At 40.7% G+C, this 12,229-nt stretch overlaps 1 protein-coding gene across 1 annotated transcript in view; it reads right to left on the reverse strand.

Moving 5' to 3' along the window:
• The window catches only part of ENTHD1 (ENTH domain containing 1), a 71,991-nt gene that overhangs the window by 13,928 nt on the left and 45,834 nt on the right, over nt 1–12,229 (reverse strand). The window contains exon 5 of the mRNA XM_043546929.1: nt 4,133–4,265. Within this exon, the coding sequence (XP_043402864.1) occupies nt 4,133–4,265 (133 nt within the window). The remainder of the gene's footprint in view (nt 1–4,132; nt 4,266–12,229) is intronic.

The raw sequence follows: 12,229 nt of genomic DNA on the forward strand, positions 1-12,229 counted from the left end.
CATGCACCAATTTCAGGTTGCTGCTGCTTTTTAAAACTTCAACTATAACTTTTCTCTGTTCTTAGTGGGTACTGAGCAGTTCAGAAATGGAATTTGTAGATGAAAAACACTCAAGGTGTTCACTAGACTGCGCTAATAAGTCTGACTATTGGGTCTGCTTATACAACTAGAATAACTAACTCTGAGTATTGACTTTCCACATCTTAGTTAATACGTAAAATCTGATCGAAGAATTGTGTGTGTGTGTGTGTGTGTGTGTTTGCAATTTTCTCATTCCTAGAACTGAGACTGAAAAGTACTTGATAGCCAGGGTCAAGACTGTACAGGCAATTCCATGTAAGCTTTCACACACTGTTCTGCTGATTATTATGCTATCCTAATTATTTCACTCTATCTATTGCACCTCATATATTAGGAATGTTAAGCTCTTTGGGACAGGGACTGTCATTTACAGTTGTGTATGGCACACAGCACAATGAGGCCCTAATTGGGGTCTCTAGGCCCTACTGCAATATAAATAATTATTAAAAAAATACACTTCATTCCTGATCTGCAGAGCCCCTCCTAGTCCAGCACTCTGCTCCCCACACATATCTCTCCCTACACACCTTGCAGCACTCTCCGCCATTCTAACAGTAAGCCTCTACTGAACATATGGGAAAAATGTTAATTGAAAACTAGAATGGAAAGACAAGCATAACAACCTATTATGCAACCTACCATAGACCTGTAAAAGCCAGAAGCTCAAAACTGGGGAACATACTGGCATGCTCCGATTCAGAGCTATATGTTTTCCAAATATACTTACCAGTGGTATGCTATTCAGCAAAAATGAGATTGAAATGGTGACAGTATAAATCAAAACTTTGGATAACATATTGAGAGAAAAGGGAGCAAGCTATAAGGGGAACTATAATTAGTGCAGATGCTTTCAGCTGAGTTGTTTTCTTTAAAAAAAAATACTATATATCTTAAACCCCTTTATTTGGTTGGGTTCCATTCTGAACTCAGCCATACATGGTATCTTTGAAATCAAGTACCATGCACATCTGATGCAGCCAATTTGATAAGCCTTATGCCTGACCAACCTGATTACCTTCTATGATGAGATAACTGGCTCTGTGGATATGGGGAAAGCGGTGGACATGATCTACCTTGACTTTAGCAAAGCTTTTGACACAGTCTCCCACAGTATTTTTTTTTCAGCAAGTTAAAGAAGTATGGATTGGATGAATGGACTATAAGATGGATAGAAAGATGGCTAAATCGTCGGGCTCAACAGGTAGCAATCAATGGCTCCATGTCTAGTTGGCAGCAGGTATCAAGCAGAGTGCCCCAGGGGTCAGTCCTGGGTCCAGTTTTGTTCAACATCTTCATTAATGATCTGGAGGATGGCGTGGATTGCACCCTCAGCAAGTTTGCGGATGACACTTAGCTGGCGGGGAAAGGTAGATACACTGGAGGGTAGGGATAGGATCCAGAGTGACCTAGACAAATTGGAGGATTGGGCCAAAAGAAATCTGATGAGGTTCAACAAGGACAAGTGCAGAGTCTTGCATTTAGGACGGAAGAATCCCATGCACTGCTACAGACTGGGGACCGACTGGCTAAGCAGCAGTTCTGCAGAAAAGGACCCGGGGATTACAGTGAACGAGAAGCTGGATATGAGTCAACAGGGTGCCCTTGTTGCCAAGAAGGCTAACAGCATATTGGGCTGCATTAGTAGATCCAGGGAAGTGATTATTTCCCTCCATTCCGCACTGGTGAGGCCACCCCCCACTACAGAAAGGATGTGGACAAATTGGAGAGAATCCAGCGGAGGGCAATGAAAATAAGAAGCGGGCTGGAGCACGACTTATGAGGAGAGGCTGAGGGAACTGGGTTTATTTAGTCTGCAGAAGAGAAGAGTGAGGGGAGATTTGATAGCTGCCTTCAACTACCTGAAGGGCGGTTCCGAAGAGGATGGAGCTAGGCTGTTCTCAGTGCTGGCACATGACAGAACAGGGAACAAAGGTCTCAAGTTGCAGTGGGGGAGATCTAGGTTGGATATTAGGAAAAACTATTTCACAAGGAGGGTGGTGAAGCACTGGAATAGGTTACCTTGGGAGGTGGTGGAATCTCCATCCTTAGAGGTTTTTAAGGCCTGGCTTGACAAAGCCCCGGCTGGGATGATTTAGTTGGGGTTGGTCCTGCTTTGAGCAGGGGGTTGGACTAGATGACCTCCTGAGGTCTCTTCCAACCCTAATCTTCTATGATTCTATGATCAGCTGAGATAAGAACCATTCTAGAAAACACAGTGGGATTATTGTGTGTTTTTACAGGAGAACAATTTGTTAAAGGCATGTAGAACTGGTTTGGATTGTCCATTTTTCCCAAAATTCACATGACAGACCCCAGTATTATTTTAGGCTTTGCAACACGATCTGACGATAAACATTTTTTCCCCCTGCAGGATAAGTAGGGAGAGATTTCAGCCCTACATGTAGTGAAGTCCGGCTTTTACCACAGGCAGCTTTGGTTTTACCTATTACATTCACAGGAGCAGAAAAATGAATCCCCTCATCCTTGTTCTCTCCCCTCCCCCCATTTTTATGATAGGCTTTTTTAGAAAGACATATTTATGGCCTGTTTCACAAACACAAATAATGAAGTGACACATTCTCCCATGTTTTTAAAGGTAGGGAATGGCAAGGAGTAAAAGCAAACAATCCCTCTCCTCCCCCCCCCCCCCCCCGAATAGGCTTCTTATGCTTATACCTAAATATAATTTTATAACCGTGCTAACTCTTCAGTTTTGTGTCTTCATTAAGCATGTAAAAAGTTGCTGAAGCCTCATGGAAGACTTTAAAAATGTAAAAGAAATTCAGCTTCTAAGCTATGAGATTTCCTGCATTTCACTCCTCCTCGTTTTTTATCACTAAGGAGACAAGCATTGGCATGAAAACAGGATCTTGGTTCCTTGAGAGTTCACCTACTCCAGCTGCTTATTATTCTCTCGCCCCCATGTCTTGCGCCTGAGGTCCTAATTCTCTGCTTGTGACATCACTTGTTTCCACAGCAACCAATTGTGATGTCACAGAACTCTTACTTGAGGTGCAGGAGAAGAGATAGCAGCAGGAACACATGAACTCTTCTCAAGGAAGCTGATTTCAGCCCTTTGTCCTAATGAAGTAAAGGGAAGAAAAATACAAACCATATTGTGGAGAAGCTGAATTGCTCCTGCTTACAAAAATAACTTAAGCCAGCATCAGCTGTTAGAAAGCAATATACAAATAATTCCATTTCAGAGACTCTTCTTAAACTAGGACTGTACAATTTGGGGTCTCAAAAGTATTAACTGAACTGAATCTCAACCCTTTCTCTGAAATGCTTCTGAACTTTTTTACCGTTCATGTTTCCTCCTCTCTCCACAGCCTCAAAAATCTTCCCTTCCTTCTAGACCCCTTCAACAGCACTAGCTCCACGCCCTAGCCTCTTCCTTCACTCCCTTCCCTGATTGCCTCTTAATAACTCCTTTTCCACACATGTCCCTTCCTTCCTATAACCCTTCCCCAGTACCATTTGAACATCCTGCTATCTAGTAGTATTGACAGCCTCTCTGGTTGAGTCTCATGCTCCGCTGTATTCCAATCTTCCAAGCAATGCACCCAGTGCACACCTCTGAACAGGGAAAGTTTAGAGTGTAGGGAAAATGTAAATACAGAGGGTGCCCATGGACAAGCAAAGAAGCTGATGTCCTACATGCAGCAGCCTTGTTAGGGGAAGGCTTCAGGGGGGTCTAATTAATACCATAGGGTTGACGGTAAGAAACCAAAGGAGACAGAGTCAGAACAAGCATCCAAATTTATGGATGGTTGCCTGAAATCAAACTGAACCCTTTTTAGGTCTGCCCCTTTCAATGAACTCTTTCCCCGTCCATTGGAATGGACTATTTCTTTGAAGCACAGGATACATAAACCAGAAGCTGATGTGAGTTTTGGCCCATGTATCAGCTATGTTATTCAGCAGTAAAGTGATTATATAAAATGCCTCCCAAACTAACTTATTTTGGTAAAGCTCATTCAGTTAAAGATTCTCTATTAATACAGAACTTCTGTCCCTGCTCAGGTTTTGAACTGTTTAGCCATCATACTTCTGTTCCAGGAGTCACTGGCAGCTGCCTGCACCGCTGGTGGTGCTCCATTTGAAGAGCCCTCAGCATGAAACGGGTGTGGCAAAATGGTGGTGGCGGGGGTCTGCTCATCCTCACTAAATACTATCAAGTCCTGGTGGAGAAGACAATACAGAAATAATCAGTTAAGCAGTGAACACTCAGATAGAAACCATGCTGCTCAAAGTGGTGAAGACTCGAGCTTCACAGGTGTTGTTAAAACCAAGAAAGGGGCAGGGTGTTAAAAACTCCAACTTACCTAAATTGTTTGGTTGGTTGGTTTTTAGTAAAACCACTGGCCATTAAATACAGACTGAATTTTTTTTTAAATGTTTAAGACTGATAAGACATTTATCCATGTGAGAATCAGGCCATTGCAAGTATACATTTAAGAACAAAAATAACTGAATGCTGATTTCTCCCACTTACCTATATGCTGAGATCTGAGTTCAGGGCGCTGCATTTCCCCTACTAAAGTTGATGTCACTAATGTCTAAAATACCATAAAGAATGCAGCTCACTGTTCTGCTCTAGGTGTCAGTGATATGATCATCTATTATAGGAGAAACACAGAACCCTGTAATGAGGTCTTGCAGGCTTTTCTGGTCACCTTTTAAAATACTAAGGGACTTACTTCAATCTGTTATTCTACTACAGGGTGACTTTCGCCCTAGAGCAAACTTGTAAAAAAAGACCGTTGATACAAAAAGAAATGTTCAGGCCCTATGTTTCCTTTGCTATTACTGAAAAGATTGGTGTTTTCATGAGGACTCTCTTTTACCAGTCCCAACTTCAGCTTCGTAATACTACAACTGCTTTGCAATGTCATAGCACCTTTCATCTGAGGATGCTAAAACATTTTACAAACATTAAAGAATGTAGCCTTACTACAGCACTGTGAGGTACAGTATTAGTATTTTGTCTTTTCAGATGCGGAAAACTGGGCTAAGAAAAGTAAAGAAATCTCCCCAAGAGAAGAGAACCCAGATCTCTTCAGTGTCAGGTGTGTTGGGCCAGGTCCTCAGCTGGGGTTAATTGGTGTAGCTTCCTGGAACTCATTGGAGCTATGCTGATTTCCACCAGCTGACGAGCTGGCCCAGTGCCTCTCACAGCTTGTTTTATTTTATTTGATCTTAGAGGGAAGCCAAAAATTGGTGATTATAACATCTCAGCTGACCACTGATGTGGTTACACACTGGCAGCTAGTACAGATATGAAAATACTTTCATTGAAATAGGTAATGTTTGAGATGCTTTCCTCTCTTCACAGAAAAGGTTAAAAATAGGGGTGTCAATTAATTGCAGTTAACTCATGCGATTAACTCAAAAAAATTGATCGTGATTAATGGTACTGTTAAACAATACAATACCACTTGAAATTTATTAAATATTTTTGGATGTTTTTCTACATTTTCAAATATATCAATTTCAATTACAACACAGAATACAAAGTGTACACAGCTCACTTTATATTACTACAAATATTTGCACTGTAAAAATGATAAACAGAAGAAATAGTATTTTTCAGTTCACCTCATACAAGTACCGTAGTGCAATCTCTTTATCATGAAAGTGCAGCTTACAAATGTAGGTTTTTCTGTGACATAACTACACTCAAAAATAAAACAATGTAAAACTTCAGAGCCTACAAGTCCACACAGTCCTACTTCTTGTTTAGCCAATTGCTAACACAAACAAGTTTGTTTACATTTATGGGAAATAATTCTGCCCACTTCTTAATTACAGTGTCACCCAAAAGTGAGAACAGGCGTTCGCATGGCACAGTTGTAGCTGGTGTCACAAGATATTTATGTGCCAGATGCACTGAAGATTCATATGCCTCTTCATTCGTCAGCCATCATTCCAGAGAACATGCTTCCATGCTGATAATGCTTGTTAAAAAAATAATGCATTAATTAAATTTGTGACTGAACTCCTTGGGGGAGAATTGTATGTCTCATGCTCTGTTTTACCCACATTTTGCCATATATTTCATGTTATAGGAGTCTCAGATGATGACCCAGCACATGTTGGTCATTTTAAGAACACTTTTACTGCAAAATACAAAGAAGATACCAATGTGAAATTTCTAAAGATAGCTACAGCACTTGACCCAAGATTTAAGAACCTGAAGCACCTTCCAAAATCTGAGAGGGATGAGGTGTGGAGCATGATTTCACACAAAGTAAAACTATTTCCCCTTGTTTATTTCCCCTCCTACTGTCCTTGTAAAGTGCTGGAAATGGCCCACCTTGATTATCACTACAAAAGGTCGTCCCCCCTGTCCCACCCGCCGCTGCTCTCCTGCTGGTAATAGCTCACCTTTCCTGATCACTCTTGTTACAGTTGTTACAGTCTTTATGGTAACACCCACTGTTTCATGTTCTCTGTGTATATAAAATCTCCCCACTATATTTTCCACTGTATGCATCCGATGAAGTGAGCTGTAGCTCACGAAAGCTTATGCTCTAATAAATTTGTTAGTCTCTAAGGTGCCACAAGTACTCCTTTTTTTTTAAATGAGCAACACCCTGATGCAGAAACTACAGAACCCAAACCATCAAAAAAGAAAATCAACCATCTTCTGGTGGCGTCTGACTCAGAGGATGAAAATGAACATGCATCGGTCTGCACCGCTTTGGATCATTATCAAGCAGAACCCGTGATCAGCATGGACGCATGTCCTCCGGAATGGTGGTTGAAGCATCAAGGGACATATGAATCGTTAGCCCATCTGACGTTTAAATATCTTGCTACGCGGGCTACAATAGTGTCATGCAAACGCCTGTGCTCACTTTCAGGTGACACTGCAAACAAGAAGCAGGCAGCATTATCTTCTGCAAATGTAAACAAACTTGTTTGTCTGAGCGATTGTCTGAATAAGAAGTAGAACTGATTGAACTTGTAGGCTCTAAAGTTTTACTTTGTTTTAGTTTTGAATACGGGGGGTTTTTGTACAGAACTCTATTTTTGTAAGTTCAACTTTTATAATAAAGAGATTGCACTACTGTACTTGTATTAGGTGAATTGAAAAATACTATTTCTTTTGTTTTTACAGTGTAAATATTTGTAGTCAAAAATAAATATAAAGTGAGCACTGTACACTTCGTATTCTGTGTTGTAATTGAAGTCAATATATTTGAAAATGTAGAAAACATCCAAAAATATTTAAATAAATGGTATTCTATTATTGTTTAACAGCGCGATTAATCGTCATTAATTTTTTTTAATCGCTTGACAGCCCTAGTGAGAAACCACAGCAGGTTTCCAATTGTCTTAACAGATTAGGTTTAACAAAGCAGTGCTTTAAGCAGCTGAATGGGGAATTAAGGCCTTGTCTACACTAGAAAAGTATCTGTTGCTTACATCAGGGTGGTAGGAATGAATGCTATTGAAACAGTGTTGAAGTCTATCCTTAGCACACTTGCAGGTAAACTACATTCAGCACTGGTTTAACTCTCTTTGTTGATTCCTACCACCTGCTATCAACAATGGCTATTTTTTTGAAGTACAGTCAGGATTAAAGTAATAAATTCCTAGAACAGATTAAAATGAATCTGCCTTGGCAACTCCAGTCAGATTGGCAGCTTTGGGTTTGGAGGCATAATTGTGATTGGCATACAGCTGGTGGCAGTGACTATGAATGACAGAAAGGTATATGATCTTACAGAGTTTTAATGTGTTTGGGGTGGGTTCAGACACAGACACACAGATGTTGGAAGCAGTCAGGTGTCACCCAGGTTTAAAGTTTGAACGCAAAGATGGTCTGATAGAGCCTTGAAAGTGGTGCTGTGCTACATGCGTGTAATCTTAATTACTGCTTTTGTTGTTTTTACTCACCTTTATTCAAAGAAATAATAGGAACAATCTAAAAAGTAGAATAAGAAAGAATATACCAAGTCTGTGTCTGTTCATTTTTCTCACAACAAAGAAACAGCATACTCCAGAAGTCCAAACCCTCCTAGACTGCTCGGAAGCTGACACAACTCCAAAGTCTTGGTAGTTCAGTTTATGTAACTACCCAAAAGTTTGGATAACGATTCTACCCTCTTAGATCTACAAAGCAGGGCCAGAATTAGTGAAAAAAGCCTTTCTCACAATATTTCTCTATTTCTGCTTCACGCCTTAAATAGGTAATGCAATGACTGCACTGAAATGAAAAATAATGGTAAAAACATTAACTGATGGTCACTGAGATTTCCAAGAGCTTTGGTTTGGTTTCAGTTCTATTTGGGGACAAAGATTCATAATGGTTTTTATTTTGTAAGAATCAGGTTGCATTTGATGTGAAAATGATTCTGATAGCAGAAATTGATGATTATGAGTTTATGGAAGGATCAATTCAAATAGGAGGATAAAGCTGAGAGAGGATAATGCTTCTGTAAAGCCTAAATAAGTTAAATTAACAAATGTAGCAAGGAAAATGATTAACACTGTGTGGAAGGTAAGTGGAATCATATTTATGGCTTTGATTACAGTAGAGAATGGAACCATTTGTAACATAACTGGTGGGGTGACACTGCTGTAAGTACCAATGCAGCAGTGTGTCCACAATAGCCATTCTATTCTGGTTGCAGTTTTGCCCTGTATACACACTTGTGCTCCATTACATAGTTATGGTTGCATTGCCCTTTGGATTTTTTATCACACAGTTCCCTACTTGACAGTCTGAAGCAGTGGATTCTGGGAGCTAGTGCAAGGAACTCCAGAAGCTCCTCTATTATACACGAAGTTGCAGGCCAGCTGCAACAGCAAAACAAATTGACATAGGTACACTATAAAAAGCAATAGAGATGCTATCCTCCAAGTTCAAAAGTGCATCTCACTGGGACTCCAATTTTCCTTTCCAGGATTTTGTAAAGGAGTGGAATGGCTATGAGGCAGCAAGAGTAGGAGGTAATTCAATAAGGAGTGGTATCCTGATTTAAAATGTTGTACTGTGCAGGGATTGCAGGCATAGGTGTGACAGCTAGTTGTTGCATCAGTACTTCACTTATGCTTGAGCCCCATGTAACAGTTGAAAATTTATTTTTGGAACTGTCTGTCCTCCATTTGCATTTCCCATTCCTTCTGAAATTAGCCCTGCATCATTTCCCTGTTGTCCTGTCTGAAACCTTCCTATTTCTCAAAGGTAGTTTATTTTATGCTCCCCAAATTTATATGTCCTAGTCCAGTCCAAGTCTTTATTCATGTCTCTGTGCATGTCTAGGTCTTCCCTGTTCTTCCTTTTCCTGGACTTCAGGTCTGTCAGTCATTTCATCTCTATGGATCCAGTCTGCTTTCCCCCAGGTCTGTTCTGGGATGTCCACAGTAGCAACTAAAATTAGAAATAAGAAATAAAAGAGTTAATAATCATAGCAAAAGCACATCCCTCCCTTAATACAACAAGGAATGTGATCAAAAGTAACCATTCCATTTCACTTTTGAATTCCAGTTCCTGGTCACAAGGCACTTTCTTCTTTGAGTAGAGATGGTAGGAATGTAGTATTAGAATTCACACACAACATTTATAAGGGTGAGTGACGATGCTAGATTAATGTGAGGATGGGAGATTGGCCAGGAGGTGGTCACTCTAACTAGATTAACAAGGGAAAGAAAGGCAGTTTTTGTTTGCGAGAACCAGCACTGTGAATGAAGAAGTTGTCTGAGCTACTGTAGGGGTGGAGGGAAATATGTAATGTCCCAAAATTTGATTGTAAAGCTAGAAGACTTGTTTTGTGCAGGTTTTTTGACATAACTCCTGAATACTGGGGGGAAATCACATCTAAGATTAATCATATCTCCACAAGACTTCAATCGATGTATTTGATCTCTGAGAGCTGGTGGGATAGAGAGCATAATTAGTTCCCCTACTCTCATGGTCTGTAGTTATCTGTACTTCATTGTGCCATCAAAATATGCCTAAGACTGCTTTTCATGCATTAAACAGCAAGAAAAAATAAAATTTTTGATTGCAGGTAGATATAAGCAGCAAACTGTGTATGGATTGAGAAATACAATGTCACATGAACAATTACACCAATATGCCCAATATTACAATCTTGCTATAGAATCTTATTTTTAGACCTTTTTTTGTTGTGATTTCTAGGTTACTTTTGACTTTTTTCTCCCCTCTTCTCCATCATTTTGAGTCTGGCCATGAGGCATGACATGGCACAGCCAGCTGGGCAAGCTGAAGCAGGCACTTCCACCCCGAACTCTGCAGCAGAAAGCACGGAGCAACATTACTGAGGGACATGCTGACCCTGGTGGATTACAGGGGAACTGAACTGGGTGGGCTGAGGAGAGGGTCAGTAGCTATCACTTGTTCTGTAGGGGCGGAGAGAATGGAAGAGTTGGACACTTCCACCTTACGTGAGGCATTATCCCCTATCCACAATCACTCAGAACAGCATTCATAGGAACCTGGAAACCATTCTTCTGTCCTCAAGCCTACAAAATCCGCTCCCATTGGTACATTTTACAATAAAAAGCTGCCATACCTGCTGTAGAGGCCATCTCTCCTGTTCTGCGTCCTGCAGAAATGGTCTAGGCATAGTCTCCACCTCCATTTCTGGATCCTGAGATTCCAGCAATGTGTCCGGAATCACCTTGTCTAGATCCTTGTCTTGCTGGTCCACCTGATGTCACAGATCCTGTGCTCTCCTTTTTTCCATCACCATTGTGCTGAAAGGAACCTCCATGCTATCTAGAAGCATCTCAGGCTATGTAGGAGAGTGAATGCTAAGAACTCAGTCCAGTTTGTTGTAAAAGGGGCACATTTTTCAGCATAAACCAGATCTACTGTAATTGTCCCAAGCCTTGTTCTTCTTGGACCTTCAGTTCTTTTACCTTCTCTCAGTACTCTTTGCCACCTTGAGCAATACTCATCTTGGTACCCAGTAGCTCACGTACCCAGTCATACATTAAAGTAGTGTGAAAGAAAGACTAGTTTCAGGTTGTCCTGGATTGCCTCATTGCCCCAGATGGCCACTAATGCCTGCACATTTGCTGTCAAGCCACCTGGCAGCGTTCTGATACAATGGCCTCCTAAGATACATGCCGATGATAGAATCAGAATAAAATCAGAGTCTGATCACTGTGAAAACAGCATGCAACTAACTCCATGCTGTTTGTTGTGTTATTTGTATTCATAAGTGTTTTCAGGCAAACTTATCTCGTTTCTGACAAAGTGCAGAAAGAAGACCACACAGGCTGTATGAGTTGTAACCAGTGTGCTGTGAGGTGGTAGTGGGAGGACTGTTTGCACAGCTATGGCTATTATGCCAGTGATCTTCATCTTCTGGTGATTAGCACCACAAATTTCTCCAGTGTAGACAAGGCCTCTGTGAGGTACATTTGAAAGCTCTCTCCACGTTAAAAAGTGTTAGGGATATAAGTACAAGACCAAAAACTAGGAACTCCTGAATTCTAATCTAGAATGACAATGACAATGTGCAGCAAAGCTAGGGGCTGATTCTCATTTACACTAAGACTGCTTAATGCAGCCCTGGAAGTGTGAAGAGGCTTTAAAGTTGAGTAAATTACACTGACAGCCATTTTAAGACCTCTTCACAATGCCACGGTGGTGAAAAGCGGCCTTCATGTAAATGAGAATCAAGCACCTAATCTCTCAGATTTCCAATCTTTACTATAAGGATAATACTACTTACAGTGGTCCCCGTTAAAAATTCAGCATTCATCTTCAGTCACCACAGTGCTGGAAATCATGGTAGTTCTCTATTCAGAGAACAGGAAATAAGTGCAGTATCTCCAGCATCATTGCTCATTATGCAGTACAGTTTCTGGATAAATGTTGACTTTTTAATGGCAACCACTGGGCCTCAGTGAGGTTTAATTAGCCAATGACAGTGACTTTAAACTGTAAAGTCCTGCGTAAGTGCTAAGTATTATTTTTAACTATGAAAGCGTGCAGCATAAGAAAAGAGAAAGTATGGCTTTGAGTCTGAAAGCGCTACTTTCCTAAATTCCAGTGTTCTGTGCATGGAAAACAGAATGGGTTGAAATATATATTTATGTTAAGCCATTTTGAAAAATATGTGCAAGCTTTGCCTGTGTTGACTTAGCATCCATAGAGATG

The sequence above is a fragment of the Chelonia mydas genome, chromosome 1 (genome assembly GCF_015237465.2).
Source record: "Chelonia mydas isolate rCheMyd1 chromosome 1, rCheMyd1.pri.v2, whole genome shotgun sequence".
In the NCBI taxonomy this organism is placed as follows: Eukaryota; Metazoa; Chordata; order Testudines; family Cheloniidae; genus Chelonia; species Chelonia mydas.